This window comes from Microcaecilia unicolor, chromosome 4, assembly GCF_901765095.1.
Source record: "Microcaecilia unicolor chromosome 4, aMicUni1.1, whole genome shotgun sequence".
Classification (NCBI taxonomy): Eukaryota; Metazoa; Chordata; class Amphibia; order Gymnophiona; family Siphonopidae; genus Microcaecilia; species Microcaecilia unicolor.
In genome coordinates, this window is record NC_044034.1 from 89013002 (window position 1) to 89034657 (window position 21656).

The 21656-nt window shown below is 46.0% G+C and overlaps 1 protein-coding gene across 1 annotated transcript in view; it reads right to left on the reverse strand.

The window, feature by feature from the left end:
• Positions 1-4219: 4219 nt before the first annotated feature.
• The window catches only part of VPS36 (vacuolar protein sorting 36 homolog), a 77873-nt gene continuing 60436 nt past the window's right edge, over positions 4220-21656 (reverse strand). Inside the window, exons 12-14 of the mRNA XM_030200435.1 lie at positions 8456-8540; positions 6002-6078; positions 4220-5912 (exon numbers count right to left, since the gene is read on the reverse strand). Of these exons, the coding sequence (XP_030056295.1) occupies positions 5819-5912; positions 6002-6078; positions 8456-8540 (256 nt within the window). The 3' untranslated portion in view covers positions 4220-5818. The remainder of the gene's footprint in view (positions 5913-6001; positions 6079-8455; positions 8541-21656) is intronic.

The window sequence follows — 21656 nt, forward strand, 5'->3', positions numbered from 1 at the left end:
GAAACAACCCACTGTTCCCCCTTTGACTAAATGGTTAAAGAAGCTCTTGTATATTTGTGAGATGGAAAAACTCTAGGCCATCAAATGTCATTCTCTTGCTAAATGGGAGGCTATCTGGGAGCCTATTCTGAAACATTGCTCGAATTGACCTGACTGGTTGTGTATTCCTGTCCTGTAAAGCAATAAACGGAATTGGGGGAGGGAGGTTGGAGATGGGGGGGGGGGGGGGGGGAGGATTTATTAACAGAAATGCTTGAAAATTTTTTGAAGTTACATGTGCTTTCTATATGCTGCGAAGGTAGTACTGTTATCTATATGTGTAGCTTTATAATATTGTACATTGGTCTGGCTTTGGTAGCCAGCATCTTTGATGTTTGCTTGTTCTGTTCTGAAGTATGTTGAGATGTCACTTCAAAATGTCAATAAAGACTTCATGAAAATTAAAAAAAAAAATCTGAAAAAATAAAAGGCAGCAAGGAAAAACTAGATTATTTTATTCTGTAGAGGAGATTTTCAGTAGATGCATTGGTTTTAGAGAAAATTGGAATGGCTTTTGGCAGTGATACTTTTAATCAGATGGAAAAAAGAAATGTAAATTGCGACTGGAATACCTGAGCTTCCAAGACACATACAGGCCCCTTTCTTCATAGGTTGCTTTTCAAACATGGTTTGAACGTGTTAAAGATTTACTCATGTATACACTTCATGCATACTTCCCTTACTTTATTTAGGAGTCTGTTTATTAAGCTGTGGTCTAAAGTGACCTTAGCACACCCTTACGCGGATTTCTCGCACACTAAGGCCAAAAAATGGCTGATTTTCTATTAATGTTGTCATTAGCATACCGCCATTAAAAAGAATTACTGCAGGAGCACTTACTGATACCTAAGAGCTCACGCGGTAATCCTGCTATCCAGTTAGCACATGGTAATGCAGGTGTGCTGATTAGTGCAGGAATGTGTACTCTCTGCACCCAGATACAGTCTCATCCAACAAAAATTAAAAATGTTTCTTAGCACGCAGATAGCGCAAGCAGATTTGCAACTTTCCACAGGACTGAGCACATCCCGCAATAAGCCATTTTAAAACTGTGGTAAGCAGGCACTAGCATTTACACCAGCTTAGTAAAAGGACCCCTTAGTGTTGGAAAGTTGGAAATAAAGTGTCATGCCTGCCTCTGCTAAATAACCAGAGAACATCTTCCTCAATAACATGAGCCCCTTACTGCTCTGATCTACATCCTGAACAAAAACATGGTATAATTGCCAACATCATGAAACTTTACATCCTCTCAATATAAAAAAATAAATTTTCCTATCATTACTGTATCCACTCCCTTTGGAAATAAAGAGCACTATAATAAGAATTTTTAAAGTTAGGGCCCTTTTTCGAATGTGATTTAACATTCATTAAAAAACACAAGTCTACTTATTCCACAGTATCGATCTGGCCTTTATACTATAAATGTCACTCCCCTTTTAAGTGGTATGTATCAAGAAATGGAAACGTGGACATTATTGCTTATGTCTTTGTGGGGGAGGGTACAAATCATGAAAATGATATTTCTTCCAAATGGCTGTTACCTTTACAGATGTTACCTATTATTCTGGCCCCTAGTGAACGCAGGCTCAGAAATAGGATGCTCGGCAAATTTCCTTCAAGAGGAAAGAAGACAAAGAAGGGTTTGAGTGCACTGTGAGGGACTGAATTTTTGGTACAACAGAATTTAGTGATGCACCATGGAGTCTGCCCTATCTCCTGCATGCAAAAGTCCTTCCATGCTCCCTGAAAAATCATGTGTTAGTCAAGGCAGTGCAATGGACTTGGAGTTTCATACGTAAGAGATAATGGCATACCTCCAATATCTAAGATACTTCCCTTTGACGGGAATGAGAATTTACACCAGGAGTAATACAGGGTATGTGATCACTGCAGAGTTTCATCCTTGATGAGAGGGCAGCTGCCAGGAATGATCAAAGAGCAGGGCAAGGAAAACTTAGGTATGATTCTTTCCTTCCAAATGGTCATCCAGATATATCAAGATTTTTGCTCTAATGATTCTTCTTAAAATAGCTGGACTGCAACACGCCCAAAGGTGCAAAATACTGAACATTATTTTGTCATGTCTTTCTAGAAGTAATCAAGGAATGGTACAATCAAAACATAACCCCCCCACTCACATTTAGAAAGCAAACTAGTCCTTGCCAATTCAAGTTTAATTTCATCCCCCGGCTGAATAACAGCAGTCATTACAGAAAGTCCCTTAATGCCACAGCTGAAGAATGTGCTCTGGCTGGGTCCTTTGGGGACAACAGTCACTTGTCATGCCCATTAAAATCAGACAAACAGATCTGGCAGCAAACTGGTTCCATGTTGAAGCATTTTCAAAATCCAGACTACACAGACCAGATGTTCCTTTTGATGACACAAAATTTGTATTCTGTAGACTTTATAAAAAGCCCCCCCCCCCCCCCCCCCCAACAAGACCACTGACATGTACATGTCAAAAACACAAGTCCTCCAACTCCTTGGATACAGAGCTGGGATGCCACACCATCAGCCCTTATTGAGAACTACCAGGGGATTTCCCCCACCCCCTTTTGTATCCCCTCCCCTCAAAAATATCTAGTCTGGTTACTGCAGTAATGTTTCTGAACTAGGAACTATGCCATAGGATCCAGAAAAGCCTAGCGGAGATTGGGTGGCAACACCAGTAATTGGAAAGCAAAGCTAGTGCTTGTCAGACTTCTACAGGCTGTGCCCTGAAAATGGCAAGGCCAAATCAAGGTCAGGTATACATATAAAGTAGCTCATACAATGAGTTTATCTTGTTGGGCAGACTGGATGGACCATACAGGTCTTTATCTGCCATCATCTACTATGTTACTATGTTACATCGGACATTCTTCTCAAAGTCTAAGGGTTTCTTACTTAACTACTGGATGACATTATGGGGGGGGGGGGGGGGGAATTCCATAAACAGTGGCCAAAAGTAGGTGCCAAGAGGATCCAAGCTAAGATAGTATGCTGCAAAAGGCATACACCTTTTGCAGCATACTAGCGTAGTGCAGATTTGTGCACCAGTATTTATACCTGCCAAAACCCGGTGTAAATGCTGGCACCCAACCAATTTATGGCAGTTGGGCATGCAACTGCTAGCATTCTATAACATGCCTACCTTATGGGAACGCCCCTTGATCCGTCCACGCCCCCTTTTGAGTTGCATGATGTTAAATTTAGGTGTGTATTTTACAGAATATAGTACAGGGCAGATCAGTGTGTAAACCCAAACGAGTGCCAATTAACAGCAATTATGGATTGTTAATGGCCCATTAACTAATTACTTTGGATGTGGATCTGTGCAGGAAGCTTAAGGCCAAGATGCATTAACCAAACGTAAAAGAAAGTAAAACGTAAAGTTCTTACTGAATTTGAAAAAACGAAGAATGCACTAAAAAAAAACACCTCAGAAATGTTCGGTGAGGTATTCAAAAGTCGGATGCATGAATACATTCGGTAAAGTGTTGGTACGTTAAAAAAAAAAAGAAAGTGCCTATGGACATCCGTTAAGGACGGCCTCCCCCCCCCCCCACCCGAGGTCGCCGCTGCTCCCCGCTCTCCCCTGCATTTAAAAAAAATCGTGATTTTAGGCGGCCCCCCTCCCTCCCTTCCTCTCTTTCTAAACAGCTCCCGCTATCCTCCGCCCCGTGCCCGCCCCTGCCGTCCCCCCCTGAGGTCGTCACCACCACTCCCGCCCTCCACCGGGCCCCCCTCTGTCTTACCGGGCCCTCGCAGCGCCTCTCACCTCTGTGTGAAGGCGCTGCGATGGCAAGAACAGCTGATCCTCTTCGCTGAAGAGTCTTCGGACGTCCCTCCTTTCATCCAGGGCCCGCCCTCGTCTGACGTAACGAAGGCGGGCCCTGGATGAAAGGAGGGATGTCCGAAGACTCTTCAGCAAAGAGGATCAGCTGTTCTTGCCGTCGCCGCGCCTTCACACAGAGGCGAGAGGAGCTGCGAGGGCCAAGTAAGATGGAGGGGGGGAGGTGAGGGCAGGGCACGGGGTGGAGGATGGCGGGAGCTGTTTAGAAAGAGAGAGATGAAGGAAGGAAGGGAGGGAGGGAGGGGGGCCGGGGCTGCCTAAAATCATGATTTTTTAAATGCAGGGGGGAGCGGGGAGCAGTAGCGACCTCGGGCGGGGGGGGGGGGGGGGGGGGGGGGGGCAAGGACGCCCACAAGGACATGTTATGACGTGTCTGTATGACAGCTCCGGCCTTACCGACAGCTCTGACCACACGTTAAATATATCGCGGGAAATGAGTCGGTGCAATTGTTGGTACGGTTAGTGCACCCCGAATCGTCCACATTACAATGGTAGTTACTCGTTTATATTCCATTTTCGTTACCTGCTACCGACATCGGAAAACACTGTTTAGTGCATGCCACGGTTTACTACTTGTTCGTTATTGGCTCGTTAAAGTTTAGTGCATCTGGCCCTAAGTGGCAAGGGGCACAGACATGGGTGGGGCTGTCACTACAGAATACTGTAAGGTACGCATGGCCTTGCTGCATTTGGCCACCCATATTGTGTTACAGAATACGCTTTCACCGTCTGGCATTGGGGTAGCTAAAAGGAGGTGCCCACTTATAGAATTACCACCACAGAGCCATACGTTGAGGACACACTTAGGGCGCTCTAGCGATGGTCCTCACTGTGCATATAAGGTATACATACAGGCAGTAATATCTGACCTGCTATATATAGATTCCACATTTGGTTCAGACGCAGAGAAAAAAAGACAAACATAACTTGAAGTGCCCAAGCCAAATGTTATTTGGTGTTTCTATGTATACCTTATACATCTGACTATATTTATATATACAGTGGCGCTCGCTAGACATATAGGGCCACTGAATGTAGCAATAATTTGGAAACATCTACACTACATGTTTTGCTCAATACTGGGCTCACAGTGTCTAAGAGCTGCTGCTTATTTGGAGAGAAATCATGTATCTTCTATTTGAATGCAGTTACTCCTTTTTAAAATTTCTGAACACCATAGGAGCCAACTTTTCTCAATTATTGGGAGTGCTGAACCTATCACAAATTACCTATATTTGGAGAAAGTGACAGCATTTGAACAATACTGGGGATGCTCAAGCACCTGCAGAGCATCATATTTGAATCACCAGAAATACACAGAATTCCCAAGACAGACTTCATTGTCTGTTCCAGATTGGGAGCTTGCAAAATTCCAGGAAGGATAATTTTAGTATGCAGTATCATTCCCCTACAAAAGCTTTTGGTGCTCCCTGGGACACGGGATATTTTCATGTATCCTTGTTCACTTTTTCATGAGAGACACCACTAGCCAGTGATCTGAAACATACAACAGGGAACATAACCTATGTAGGTTTTTCTCAATATCCAAAATGTTCGCTGTGCACATTTCTTATGGAGTGCCTGATTGCAACCTACTCATGGAACTCAATGCAGTATCAGCACAAGAACATACTTGAACCACATTACTATATTATTAGGTTCCTTCCTGCACAACCACTCATAGCATGCAGTACTTGCTCCAAAAGATGTGTGTAGGCAGCTCTGGTGTGTATACTATGCCAAAACACTGATTTTCTGGTTCAATGCACGCCCTTGTCACCTTGATCCTTTGGTTTCTGTCATGAGATATCCGGATAGAAGAATGAAATATTGGAACAGCCAATCAGTGAAGCAAAAGCTCTTGTGTCCAAAGCTTTCTTAGACTGCCATGTATTGTAACAGCTATTTAAAAGGAGGATAACCTGTTGATAATAGTCCTCAACTCTGTGCAATAAATAAATTTGGATAAAAGCGCAAGCCTTCCACAGAGTCATCTCTGCAGAGGTGTCCCATCTTTTCAGCCAGCAGTAGCCTAAAGAAAACAACGGAGATCTGGGTGAGATTTCAAAGGCAGAGCATGGATACAAGACAGCATGAACAAAAAGAAAACCAAGAAGTTACCTTTCTTTGGCCAAAAGAACAGACATTCCCACAAGCTTGGCAAACTCTTCTGATGTAAGGGAACCTTTCTCAGATACCTGTTGCAAATGAAATAAAACAATAACTTTCCTTCAGTGTTCTAATCAATCCTATATACTATGCAGTGAACGGACCAGTGAATAACTTTTTGCAGAAATCCAATCCTGTATCACTATAAGCAGGCACCAGAATATGTGAGAGGTAAGGATCCACATCTGAAAACGATACGTAAGAGAAGATCCACAGATTCCACATCCTTAGCCTTGTTGTTGACAAAGACAAATTTTATTGGTTCATGTAACCATAAGACCCAACATGGCCATGTTGCAAAAGAATCTTTGTCAGGAGTAACTGTACGAATCAAAATACAGATATATTAACATATATACTCATAAAAGACATACTTAAAAAATTATAAATAAAAAAGTAAATTCAATAAATCATAAAACAAATATATAATCATAAAAGATTTTATTCATAATTATTTATTTTGCTTACAATTTTTAAGTAATGTCTTATATATTTGTTGTTATACCTGTATTTTGATTCTTATAGTTTCCCCTGACACCAGTAAAATCATTTTTTTTTAAATCCTCAAGCTTGGTGTTAAATCTGTGGATCTTCTGTTTCGTATGTACTATAAGCAGGCATCCGTAAGCATTTTCACAATGAGGCCAAATTAACCCCAGGCTCATCTGGTTCTGGTTTTTGCCATATGGCATGAATGGACTTTTTGCGTGTGGAGAGAAATAAAAAAAGCTGGGACTGGAACAATAAAGTCCTGAAAAATTTAATCTTATGCTACTCTGGTTCACTGAAAATTGTGGAGCTTCTTTTTAAAAAAGTCTTTCCTTAAATTTAATAAGTAATTAAGGGGCCCTTTTACTAAGCTGCACTAAAAGGTGGCCTGTGCTATTACTAGCATGTGGGTTTCCTTTGCGCCGAGGCCACCTTTTAACACAGGGGTAAAATGGATGATTTTTGTACACCAGAAATAAAGGCCATCTGCCAATTTTTCCATTAGTGCGCAAGTCCTTAACTACACCTATTTTCTTGGTGGTAATGGCTCACACGCTAATGGGTTAGCACATGGCAATGTTTACTCGCTAACCCATCGATGCTGAACACATCCACTCTCCGCCCCCAAACATGACCCCAACACTAAAAAAAATTTAAATTATTTAGCACACGGGAAGCACGTTTACATGCCAAAACTACTGTGGGACACCTGTGTGCCCTGTGGGAGGCGGTTTTAACTAGCAGTAAGCACGCATTAGTGCTTATCGTAGCTTAGTAAAAGGGTCCCAAAATCTAAACCCACAAACATTAACCCTGCCCTGCAACGTGAGAGAAGAAAACAATAGAGAAAGCCCTAGTCTGAAAGTGAACACTGACACTCAGCACCATCCTCCTTGTGCTCTGTACTAGAAGAAAAAAAATATCTAGAGGACCCTCATTATTATAACCAACTCCTTGGAATACAGCAAAACCCCCTTCCCCTTATGTCAGATTACGAGACAAGGTTGTACCATTTCTAAGGAAGAGCTTCATGCATCCCTCCCAAGAATATGAATATTGTTTATGATGGTTTCTCCTTTTGCATAGAAAGTGAGCGGCTTTTTTGTTTTTCACTCATTGAAAAAACAGAACTGTAAGGGACAGGAATCTAGAACCCCCTGATCTCCCAAAGGTGGAAAATGGCACTAAACCTTAGAGGAGCTTACTATTTCCACTCACCCTGATAAGAAACACTGCCAGATAGATTTGGAATACAAGGGAATGCTCTTATGGAGAGCATCCTTTGCCACAAGAGTTCAATATGCCAGCAGATCTGGAGAAACAAACTTTCTCCCTAGCATATATCTGTGCTTCACTGAGTGAATGCTTTCTATCACTTTCATATCCTTTATTCAGTAAAGAAATGTGTGGTATTATAGCACCTAAACACCTAAGTAATCTGTCTTCCAATAAAATATTTATTATAATAGTTTTCTCCTCTGAAACATACTGGAAAGAAACAAGACTTTAGGTCAAAGCCCACGAATCATGGGTTTTCACTGCAACAGATCAGAATAAAAGGTTTATCTACATAATAGCTGTTAGACAACCACATCCAGAACACACGACAAGATGATATATCTGCCATTAAAGACAAATGCCAGTTTACACAAGCAGGACTTTTTCTTGATATTTCTACAAGCATCCCTCAAAGTACTGTATTACTGGGGAGAATAACCATCTTAACTTTAAATTTTGGAAGATACCTTGATTTTTTAATACAAATTTGAGACTAATAGTGTAAGTAGGAAACGGAAAAGGCACCGCTTCCAATATTAGAAGGAAATGCTGAACTCTGTCTTTTGCATCTATTGTGTGTATGTTCCCCGGCTGGGCTAACGAGTAGAGGAAGGGAGGGAGGAAGTGAAGTTCACGCACCGTCTCGAGAGCTGAAGCCACCATTTCCTCTTCATTGTGAGACTGCAGCTCAATCACCATCACCCCACTGTCAAATACACGCAACCTGTAACACACAGCAACATGAGGAAAAAGAAAGGAAAAGCTGGGCTTTATTAATGGCATACACTTTCTATAATATAACAGTGCTCACACTTAGACCCAAGAGTACAAATTTTGATGACAACAGCTGCAGGACAAAGTTTCTGAGTCACAAAAGCTTCCATGGAATCTTAATTGATTCCTTTAAGTATAGCTGTTAGACAAACAAGATTTTACTCTTTACAAGTAAAAGGCAGGAAAAAAAATCCTTTGATATAAGGAGGATATAGTGACCTTGTATTTTGTACTATTGTTTGCTTATTAACTATTGTACGCCACATTGAGCCTGCCCTTGGGCGGGAATACTGTGGGATATAAATGTCATAAATAAATAAATAAACAAACAAACATAGAAACACATAGGCAGATAAAGACCATATAGCCTATCCAGTCTGCCCATTCATGCCATCTACTCTCCCTATCACTCCTTTAGAGCTATCAAAAATCTTTAAACCTTATTTCCTAATAAAAAAAAAAATAAGAATAAAAAAAATAAGAAATTAAAGAGAAAAAATGCAATTATATGATTTTATTAAGTTATTAGGACAGATGCATTCAAAGGAAGGGAATCCCAGTGTGGTCATAGCTGTGCTCCCTTGCTAGAACCTCCAAACAAGCTCAAGATAATTTCTGCTAAAGCACACTTAAACATTTTCCTATACCTAGTGGCTTCCCCCTTATCTATGAAAACAGCTCAGTTCATTATTTATTCAACTACACACGCTTGGGGCTGATGCAGAAAGCTACAATAAAAAATTCTTCAGTTGTGCAATATGCAATGGGCATTTAAATTACTGCCATGTAAAAAAAAAAAGTGGCAGTAATCCAAAGCTCAATACAAAATATCCACCTTCATGTCATTGCATGTCTAGCAGCACCCTCCCCCTCCGCCAAAAAAAAAAAAAAAAAGAATCCCTGGTGTCTAATGGCTCTCCCCACTACTTAAAGAACAATTCTCATGTAACTAGCAGCATCCCCACTGACTTCCCCCACCGAAAAAAAGAAGGGGGCTGAATGGGGGTCTATGTTGGTAGGGGGGAGCTTAGCTTTTTCCCTGATGCAGAGAGTGAAACAACCCTTCTGGTGCCACCTCAGACCGACCTGGAGATCTCATGTTGTGCTTGCTTAAAACACTTCACTACATCAAGGTTGAATAGCTAATAGCCTGTTTTATATTTATTTTAATGTATTCTGCCGTCTACGGTGTGAGCTAACTCTCACACCCAACCTGTTTCTGCATTGTTTGGCAGGTAACCTGCATGCCTACCCCTTGTTACTGTCCACAGTAGCTTTCTGCATCTGCCCCCAGACACACAAATAGCTATAAAAAAAAACAGAGGTAGGAATCTAATAATTAAAAAAAGTTACATACTTTGGTTTAGGTTGAAAGAGTTTTTGTGTTCAAATGCCCTTATTTTTTTAATTTGGATTTTTAGTGAGTTTACACATGACAACAAACTCAGAAGGGAAAGGAAACTAGCAAAAAAAAAAAAAAAAAAAAGGAAGCATAATTAATACAGTTTGTTATTGCAACTAGCCCACATCAAGTGAAAAGACATCCATACAGAAAAAAACCTTAACACAAAATAAGTAAACATTAACTCTAAAGAGGTGCCAAACCAATTATATATAACCCCATTTATATAACCCACCCACTCAAAAGACCAAATTAAGGGGAGGGGGGAAGTTATCAACTTGGGCTACTGTAAAATCGGGTTATTTTTGCATAGAGTCCCATTTTATGCAATGAGATCTTGCACTAAAATAACACGACTAACAACCCACATTGATAACTTCCCCTTCCCCAAAAGTACAATTAAGCTGCAGATTTTTCAGATAGGAAATTTTGTAGGTGAATAGGGTTTAAGAAGACATATGCGACCAGATATTTACAAGGAAGCATCATCAGGAAATATAAAGCGCCCAGAACTAAAACCCAGGGGTCCTGTTTACTAAGGTGTGCTAGTGTTTTTAACGCGCACTTAACGCTAGTGACACAAACAGGAATATATGGGTGTCTTTAGCGTTGAGAATGCATTAAAAATGATAGCACAGCTTAGTAAATAGGGCCCCAAATGTTTTGTAGTTTACATAAAAAATGTCATTCATTGGTATGGTTAAGTATTAAGAGTTACTCAAGTGGGTTTCAATATACAGGTCTAGACTCCTACTTTGCAGCTTCACAAAATAATTACTTCTCTCTGCCACCACTCTTTCGTATTTCCAAAGCAAACACAGGGTGTTCCACCACCTGCTCATCTCTAAGTAGAGTCTTTCAATTATCAATTACAAGCTTTAAGGATCTCAACACAAAATCAAATCAAATACCATTATCTTTACTTAATTGCCATTCTAATTCCAAGATTTCCATATTACAATCTTATAACACAGTGCCACTCTTATGTCCAATATTTGGCACCCTTTGTGGCTGATCATAGCAGCTTATAGTATTTGGAAACCAAAACGTGAAAATGAGCTCAGCTCTCTTGATATGTTCTAGTTTCCTAAAACTAAGACGTGCATCTAGGTTTACTTCATTGTGTAGTATCGAATGCTGAAATTTCATCCATGAGTAAAACTGAGTAGGAGGTAACCCCAATTCTTGCTGAAGTTCTGCCACAGTTTTAAAGTGATTCTCTTCCAGGAGCTGACCAAGAGGCATATTTTCAAAACACTTATACTTCCAAAATTACACAGAGGGGCATTTTCGATATGACATCTAAGTTTTCACTCTCAATTACCCAGAGTCCTTTGCCAGGGTATATAGCCTGTGGCTCTGTTTGGCACCCAAAACAAGTGAACTCTGAATCCAGCCAGTAGGTGTCACTGATGAACAAAGGCAGTAACTAGCTACCACCTCCTCGGCATCCCCAGCTCTGGATAGCCCACGGAGCAGAAGCTAGGCCCAGGAACTGAACCCAGGTCACTTCTGCTTAGCCACCAAGCCAGCCCATTGCATTCAATTTTAAACTGATTCAGCATTATAAAAGTTACTTCCACTGGCAAAATATTCCATAATTTCTTCACGATGAGTAAAAATAACCTCTCTCATGTGGATCTTTACAGATGTCCACAATTAACTTTGCATGATTCAGTTTTAAGAACATTTCCGAGTTACACAATGCTAACCCTTACCAACTGGAGTTAAAAAGAAGAGCAAGAAAAAGAATGGAGCTACAGAATAAAAAGGCGTTCAAATAGTGCACACACCTTTAATCAAAAGATAAAACTGAATATTAAAAAAAAAGAAATCATTCAATAAAGTTCTTAGGGGCCCCTTTTATTAAAATACACTAAAATCTTGTTGCGACTGTGTTAGCTGCAAAAATTAACACATGGTAACTGAGGTAATGTTAAATATTCTGTTATTTTCCACTACATTAGCAGTTAATGCACAGTAAGTTACTACATATTATCTGTAAGGCACAGTCCATACCCACTCCAAACTCCTTTCCATACTATGCAGTTAGAATGCATTAATTCCTGAATTTTAAGTGTCAAGCCACTGCATTAACAAGGTAATTCTATAAAGATGTGCCTATAGGCACCCATTTTATAAAGGAAAGTAGGTGCCTACTATTCTTTAATGAATACTAGTGTAGCAGGCAAATATCCACCTATATTTTAGGTGCGACCACATGCACCAGTCATAGAGCTAGTGTCAAAGCTTGCAACTATATTGCTAAAAAGTTGCACAGAAGCTATACTATTCTATAATTTACATATGTAATTGTGCACCTCACCCACATTCCACCCAGACTCTGTCCATTGTGTACGCTCACCTTCAAACTATGTGACATCGCATTTAAGGCGCCATTTTATAGAACAGCGCATAGCTGGAATATTGGTATCTACATACATATGCTGGCATTCTGGCCATTTATATATGTTCTTGATGACCTCTTTACAGAACAGTGGAGTGGAGATGAGTAGCCTAGTGGTTAGAGCACTGGGCTGACATCCAGGGAACCCTGGCTCAAATTCAACTGCTGCTGCTCCTTGTGATCTTCCACAAGTCACTTAACCCTCCATTACCTCAGGTACAAACTTAGGGTCCTATTTACTAAGCTGCGCTGTAGGCACGCAAACGTTTTAGCGTGCTAATGCTAGAGACACCCATAGGAATATAATGGGTGTCTCTATCGTTAGCACGTGCTAAAACGTTAGTGCACCTATAGCGCAGCTTAGTTAAAAAAAGGTCCTTAGATTGTAAGCCATCTGGGGACAGGGAAATACCTAGTGTATTTGAATGTGAGTCACCTTGAGCTACAACTGAATGAGGTGTGAGCTAGGCCAAACAGAATTACCCCTTAGTGTTAATGCAGTCGTACACTAACAGCATACGTTAATTCCTGCATTAACTGTTTAACACACTTTAGTAAAAAGCTTCCTTAATGTTTAATTTTTGAAAATATATTTAACAAAACTCTCAAAGCATTTTTGCAAACAAAAACAAAACTAGAATTCCACCTAAAAAGATATTCAAACAGCAATTAATATCAAATTATAGGGCTAGTTTACAAACACCCCCCCCCTACTGTTTGTAGTCATAATACACATATAATTTTTGACTCCTAAATAGATATTGATTGCGTCAAATATGAATTCTATTTAAATTATAGAGGAAAAGCCTCAATCCTGGCGTGTGCTCCTTGTGTTGTAAAACAACGTTAGGGAGCACCGCCTGATCATCACTGGCTCAAAAACCTCTATTAAGTAACCCACTTCTATTTTCTTATTTTAATCAAATTAAATTTCATGGGTACTTAGCTTGCTGCTAGAAAAATTCTGGGCAGTCTCACAAACGGAATACAGTCATATAAACCCCGTCCACGGCCAAGATTGAGGCTTTTCCTTTATAATTTAAATAGAATTCATATTTCACGCAATCAATATCTATTAATGTGCGTGTTGATATATGAAAGATTCGACTGCCTATTGCTCCGTTGGCGATTATTATTAGGAGTTTGTAGTCATAATACACCACAAAACTAATAAAAATACTAAATCAATGCCAGCTTGCTTATATTTATCCAAGTACTCAGTGGCGTACCGAGGGCGGGGCGGTAGGGGCGGACCGCCCCGGGTGCAATCAATTGGGGGGGGGGGGGGGGGTTTCTGCTCTGTCGGTCCTCGTCAGTCCCTGCCTTCGCCCTTCCCCTAACTAAATAACTTATCTACTGCACTGTCTTCATCTTCAGCGGCACCACTCACTGCGTCTCCTCCTAGCGCCGCGGCTCCTCTCTCTTACTATCGCGAGACTCCCGACTGTAACTCTCCTAACTCAACACCTTTCTCCTGGCCTCTGTCCCTGCGGCACCCTGTGCCAGTGCTCGTGTGTCTTCCTGCCACTGCGCCTGCGGGAGTGACGTCTCCTCTCCTCCAGGTGGCTGGCTCTGCTCCTCCTCCTCTCTCCATCCCAGCTCATGCGCCGCCAGCCTGTCTGCATGTCTTTCACTTCCAGGCTGCACTCCACCCCCGCTGGTCCACCGGTAGCGTCGGCAGCACGCAGCATCAAACAGTGGATGTTTTGGCGTGGATATATAATGGATCACCCATCGTCACATTGTCAACCGTGTCTCTGCTCCAAGGTTGGTGCTGACCCCCTCCACTTTGAGCCTTCTGATTCGTTCGACTTCCGTTCCAGGACTAGCAGATTAGGCCCTGCGATGCGATCTTAATATTTATTTATTTAAATTGTCACTGTGCTGCTTTGGTGTTTTTTTTTTTTACACATAAGGTAAAATTATGTATCATACCTGATAATTTTCTTTCCCTTAATCATAGCCGATCAATCCATAGACTGGTGGGTTGTGTCCATCTACCAGCAGGTGGAGATAGAGAGCAATCTTTGCCTCCCTATATGTGGTCATGTGCTGCCGGAAATTCCCCAGTATGTCGATATCAAAGCTCCATCCGCAGGACTCAGCACTCAGAGAATTACACCCACAACGGGACACTCTGCCCAGCTCACCACCGCCGAGGCGGGGGAGGGGAAATATTCCAGCGCACCACCGCCGGGGCGGTGGGCGGGAAACCACACCCGCCGACGCGGGGGGAACTGGCTTATTCTGCTACCGCAACCGCGGGAGGAGCTGGCTTACCCTAACACCGCCGAAGCGGGAGGGATACAAAGCTACCCTACAGCCGCACGAAGCGGGAGTGCCGGCATAATTTAGTTATCAATCCAGCCACCGCCAAAACGGGGGGAGAGGAAGCAGCAGCTCACTGTAACACAAAATCGTCTCAACTCGAAGAGACTTCAATTGGAAGAACTTGACCACGAAGTCCTCGTGAACAGGAAATGAAGACTGAACTTGAACCTGAATTATAACCAGAACACAAACAATACAGATATCTGGGAGGGGCTATGGATTGATCGGCTATGATTAAGGGAAAGAAATTTATCAGGTATGATACATAATTTTACCTTCCCTATTATCAAGCCGATCAGTCCATAGACTGGTGGGATGTACCGAAGCAGTACTCACCCAGGGCGGGACATGGAAATCCCTGAACGCAACACTGAAGCCCCAAACTGGGCCTCAGCCCGAGCAGCCACATCCAAGCGGTAATGTCGTGAGAAGGTATGAGCCGACAACCAAGTAGCCGCTCTGCAAATCTCTTCCAAGGAGACAGATCTAGACTCCGCCATTGAGGCTGCTTGTGCTCTAGTAGTGTGGCTTCAGCTGAATCGGCGGAATCTTCCCTGCCGCCACATAAGCTGCCGCGATCGTCTCCTTGACCCAACGTGCCACTGTAGGCTTAGATGCCTGCAGACCCTTACGAGGGCCTGCGAACAGCACGAACAGGTGATCCGACTTCCGGAAATCATTGGTCACTTCCAAGTATCTGATGATGACCCGTCTAACATCCAGGTATTTGAGCGCAGGGTACTCCTCTGGGTAATCCTCCCTACGAAAGGAGGGTAGGTAAAGCTGCTGATTCACATGGAATCGAGAAACAATCTTGGGCAGGAAGGAAGGCACTGGGCGAATCGATACTCCTGCCTCAGTGAATCGCAGGAACGGCTCTCTACACGAGAGCGCCTGGAGCTCGGAAACTCTTCTGGCTGATGTGATAGCCACCAGGAAGACTGCTTTCAACGTCAGATCTTTCAGCGATGCCCTTGGCAAGGGCTCAAAGGGCAGCTTCTGCAAGGTCCGTAGCACCAGATTGAGATTCCACGTAGGCAGTATCGAGTGCAGAGGGGGGCGCAGGTGATTAACTCCTTTGAGAAAGCGTACCACATCTGGCTGTGAAGCCAGGGAAGCCCCCTTCAGACGACTCCTGAAGCAAGCTAGAGCCGCCACCTGGACTTTCAGCAAACTGAGCGACAGGCCTTTCTCCAGTCCCTCTTGCAGGAACGCCAACACTAAAGATATTGGAGCAGTGAAGGGCGATACAGAGCCTGCCTCGCACCACAAAGCAAAGGTACGCCAAACCCTGGCGTAAGTGGTAGAAGTAGAGCGCTTCCTTGCTCCCAGCATAGTGGCGATGACCTTGTCTGAGAAGCCCTTCTTCCTCAGCCGCTTCCGCTCAAGAGCCAGCGTAAGACCAAAGGGGGAGGGATCCTCTATACCACGGGACCCTGATGTAAGAGGCCCCGCTCCGCTGGCAGCCGCAGAGGGCCGTCCACCGAGAGTCTGACTAAGTCCGCATACCAGGGACGTCTGGGCCAATCTGGACCCACCAGGATCACCCGGCCCGGATGCTTTGCCACCCGCCCTAGCACCCTGCCCATCATGGGCCAGGGCGGAAACACGTAGAGAAGCTCCTGTGCCGGCCACTGCTGGAGAAGAGCATCGACTCCCAGAGATCGAGGGTCCCGTCCTCTCCTGAAAAAACGCGGCACTTGGTAATTGGCCGAGGACGCCATCAGACCAGGCTCGGCCGGCCCCAGCATTTCATGATGTCCAAGAACGCCCGAGCAGACAGTTGCCACTCTCCGGGATCCAAGGTATGGCGACTGAGAAAGTCCGCCTTGACATTCATGACTCCCGCAATGTGGGCCGCCGACAGCTGTTCCAGATTCGCTTCCGTCCACAGGCATAGCCTCATGGCTTTCTTGGCTAGAGGGGCGCTCCTGGTACCTCCCTGGCGATTGACATAGGCCACAGCCGTGGCATTGTCCGACAGGACCCGTACTGGCCTCAGCACCAGTACCGGGAGAAACTCTAGAAGTGCCAACCGAATGGCTCGGAGTTCCAGGAGGTTGATGGACCATTTCGTCTCTGCAGGAGACCAGAGCCCCTGTGCTGCCCGTCCCAGGCAGTGGGCTCTCCATCCCATCAAGCAGGCGTCCGTCGTGACGACAACCCACTCCGGGGTCGTAAGAGGCATTCCTGCGGACAGCTTGCCTGGCCTCAGCCACCAGCTCAGCGCCTTTCGCACCGCTGGATCCAAAGGAAGTCGTACGGCGTAATCCTCCGAGACTGGAGTCCACCGCCGCAGAAGAGAGTACTGTAGTGGTCTCATATGAGCCCTGGCCCAGGGCACTACCTCCATCGAGGCCGTCATGGAGCCCAACAGCTGCACATAGTCCCAAGCTCGAAGAGTAGAGGAGGCTAGGAACTGATCCACCTGGGTCCGAAGCTTGATGCTCCGGTTGTCCGGCAGGAACACTCTGCCCACTTGGGTGTCGAATCGAACTCCCAGATACTCCAGGGACTGAGTCGGACGCAGCTGGCTTTTCTCCCAGTTGATGACCCATCCCAGGGAGCTCAGAAGAGCAATGACCCTGTCTGTAGCTCTCCCGCACTCCGCGTAGGAACGGGCTCGGCTCAGCCAGTCGTCCAAATAAGGATGGACTTGCACTCCCTCCTTGCGGAGGTAGGCCGCGATGACCACCATTACTTTGGAGAAGGTCCGCGGAGCCGTAGCCAACCCGAACAGGAGGGCTCTGAACTGGAAGTGTCGGCCCAATACTGCAAAGCGCAGAAAGCGCTGATGAGGGGGCCAGATGAGAATATGTACGTAAGCTTCCTTGATGTCCAGGGAGGCCAGGAATTCTCCCTTTTTCACCGCAGCTACTACGGAGTGAAGGGTCTCCATCCGGAAGTGCCGAACTTTCAAGGCTCGATTGACTCCCTTGAGGTCGAGAATAGGCCGAGCAGAACCTTCTTTCTTTGGCACCACAAAGTAAATGGAGTAGCGCCCCTTGCCAAGCTGATCTACTGGCACCGGGACCATCGCGCCCAGGCGGATCAGGTTGTTTAAAGTCTGCTGCACGGCAGCTGCTTTGACCTGGGACTTGCAAGGAGAGTTTACAAACCCGTCTCTTAGGGGTCGGCAGAACTCTAGCTTGTAGCCGTCTCTGATAACTTCCAGAACCCAAGCGTCTGAAGTTACCCTGGTCCACTCGCCCAGAAACGAGGACAACCTTCCTCCTATCTGCATTGGGCCATGGACCAGGTCCCCGTCATTGGGTACGCGACCCTGGGGGCGGGCCGGAGGACGAACCTCCGGGACGGCGGTCCCTGCGAAAGGAATGCTGCTTGGGGGAGAAGTTCCGTTTGAAGGAAGCAGAGGCAGAGGAGGCCGACTTGCCCGGGCGATACTGACAGGCTTCCTGGAATCGGCCCTTAGAGGAACCAGGACAGGCACTGCCGGCCCGAGTCCTGACCTCCGGCAACCTCTTGCCCTTGGACGTGCCGAGCTCCGTCACGATCTTGTGCAGCTCGTCCCCAAAGAGCAGCTTGCCTTTAAAAGGCAACTTGGCTAGGCGAGATTTAGAGGCATGATCAGCAGACCAGTGCTTAAGCCAGAGCCACCGCTGCGCAGAGACCGTCTGAGCCATACCTTTGGCCGAGGCACTCAAAACATCATACAGCAAGTCTGCCAAGTAGGCCAAACCCGACTCCAGGGTCGGCCATTCTGCCCTCCAGGAAGGATCCGAGGGGGAAGCCTGCTGCAAAACAGTCAGGCATGCCCTAGCCACGTAGGAGCCGCAAACCAAGGCTTGCAAACTCAGAGCGGCCGCCTCAAAGGACGACTTTAAAGCCGCCTCCATTCTCCTGTCCTGAGCGTCCTTCAGGGCAGTGCCACCTTCCACCGGCAGCGCCGTTTTCTTAGTCACGGCAGTGATTAAGGAATCTACCGTGGGCCACACAAAGGCTTCCCGTTCCCCCTCAGGCAAGGGGTACAGACAGGACATGGCCCTGGCTACTTTCAGGCTCGCTTCAGGGGCATCCCATTGCGATGAAATTAAGGTCTGCATGGCTTCATGAACGTAGAAGGTTCTAGGCGGGCACTTCGTTCCCAGCATAATGGCGGAGCCAGTAGAGGCTGAGAGAGGGCCTTCCTCCGGAGAGGGAATCTTCAAAATGCTCATGGCCTGCACAAGCAGGTTGGGCAAATCCTCTGAGCGAAAAAGCCGTGCTGCAGAGGGGTCGTCCGCTCCATCCGAGCGAGGATCAGTCTCTTCCAGAGTCCGCTAAGGATCTCTGGGAGAACTCAGACACGCTGCTGTCATCCACATCAGAGGAGACCGAGTCCCCCGGGGGTGGAAGATCCACCCGAGGGCGCTTAAGCATAGAGGCCTCATCACCCCTATCAGAGAGGTGAGCAGGGGCAGAGTTCTGCATAAGAAAGGCCTGATGCAGCAGCAAAATGAACTCAGGGGAGAAACCCCCCAGTCTGTGCATTTCTGCAGCCTGTGCCGCGGCCCTAGAGGCGCCCTCCATCAGCGCTCCCAGGAGTGGGGGAGAGGAGTGTTGCGCGTCCAAAATGGCGTCCGGCGCGAAACTCCGAGGAGCCGCCGTGCGGGAAGAATGGCGCTTTAATTTTGCCACCTTTTTACCGTCGCCCGAGTCAAGGACGACCAAGCTGTTAACGTCTCCCCCCTCGAGGGCGGCCCAAGAAGACGCCGTCCAAGCAGCGTGGCCGGTCACGACCGGGAGGGCGGCCAGCGGGGGATGGGCGCCTAAGGTGGGAAAGGCCGCCGCGCCGGAGGAAAAACCGGGGAACTCTCCTGGCTCCGAAAGGGCGCCCAAAAAAGGTGACTCTACCTTTGAGCCCCCTGCTTCCCCGCTAGGCGTGCGCACGCGTTCCGGGAAGCGTCTTTTCGTGCCCTTGCCATCCGCGGCCATCGCCACGTGGAGACCGTTCGGGGAACCCCCTGCCCGCTGGTAAAAGGTAAAAATTACCTGCTTCTTGCTCCGAGCAGCGACGACTTGTTCCAGTGAGCAGCTGCAAATGGACGTCCTTTTTGAACGTTTAAATTTTTTTTTTTTTTTTAACGGAGCCAGCGGGAGGGGGGAGAAAAGGAGGGACCTGGCACCACCAGGTTTGCACTTGCTCATGAGCCCTCAACCCCAGGAACTCAACAAAACCTAAACAATTAGGCTTGGAGACCTAGCCAGAGCTGCTGCTGTGTGACCACACACCTGCTGAGATAGAGAACATACTGGGGAATTTCCGGCAGCACATGACCACATATAGGGAGGCAAAGATTGCTCTCTATCTCCACCTGCTGGTAGATGGACACAACCCACCAGTCTATGGATTGATCGGCTTGATGACAGGGAATATTGCATTTGCTTGCTGCTACTACTAGTTTGGTTGCGGCAGCATGGGAGAGGGTCACAAAATGTGAAAGGACTGAGGGGGGGGGGCAAGAACACTGGATGGGAAAGAGGACATGCTGGATGGATGGAAGGGACAGACTTGGGGCCGGATGGCCCTGATGGAAGGGAGAGAAAGACCCTGATGGAAGGGAGAGAAAGGGCAGATGCATGCACGGCTGGATGGAAAGGGGCAGAGAGAGAGAGGGAGCTGGATGGAAGGGAGAGAAAGTGAAGACGCACACGTGCAGCTGGATGGAAAGGAGCAGAGAGAGGGGGCAGATGCTGGAAGAACAGGGCAGATAGAGGGGCAGACGCCGGATGGAAAGGGGCAGAGGGAGGCTGCAGATACTGGATGGAAAGGGGCAGAGAGAGAGGGGGCATATGCTGGATGGAAGGGAGAGAGCAGACTGCGCAGCTGGATGGAAAGGGGAAGAGAGAGGGGGCAGACTAGACTCTAGAGATTAGAGAGTTGCACAGGGACAGAAATCTTACCCATCCCCGCCCATCCCTGCTGGAATCTTACCCGTCCCCACCCGTCCCCGCTGGAATCTTACCCATCCCCACCCGTCCCCGCAAGAATTTAACCCATCCCCACCCATCCCCGTAAGAATTTAATGGTACATAAAAGTCTGTCCAGCACTGTCCTCATGTTCCAGCCACTGAAGTTGCTGTCTAAGCCCTTTCCAGCCCATCCTAAACCAGATTGCCATGTATGAGACAGAGACTATACAAGTCTGCCAGGTATCAGCCCTAGTTCATCACAGCCAGAATCGCCATCTATGCGTCACTTGACACATCCACACACATGCAGCCATTTAAGGTTAGGTTTTATATAACTTCCATTTTCTAATTAGAGATCCTCTGTGTTCATCCCATGCCTTTTTGAATTCCATCATCATTTGTGACTCTACCACCTGCTTAATGGAAGACTTTCCACATTTGTGCTGTTAAAGCAAGGAAGAAGAAGAGGAGGAGAAGACAGCACTCAAAGAAATTGGTATTCGGTAGATGAGAGGCTGGTGCAGGTGCAGCTTACACTTCTACGAGAAGACCGCAGAACTGCTTCCATCCCCGCAGGAACTGCCTCCGTTCCCGCGGGAACCCCGCAGACCTGCTTCCATCCCCGCGGGAACCCTGCAAGAACTGCCTCCGTCCCCGCGGGAATCCTGCGGGTTCCGCGGGATTCCCGCAAACCCCGTTCCCGTGCAGCTCTCTACTCTAGATGGAAAGGTCTGGCACGATGATTACATATGCAAGTTTCAATAAAAGAAAATGTTCTCTGTTTCTTTTCTGACCATTTATCTCATTTAATGATTATTGCTATAAATAATTTTTTCATTGGGGGGGGGGGGGGGGGGGGGGTTAAAAAAAGGTCGGCCCCGGGTGTCAAGTACGCTAGGTACGCCACTGCAAGTACTAGAGAAGCTTTTCAACAACAACAAAAAAAAAAACACACTTAAACCTTTCTTATTCACACACTCTGGTCAACATCACCTAACACAGCGTCTCTCCAC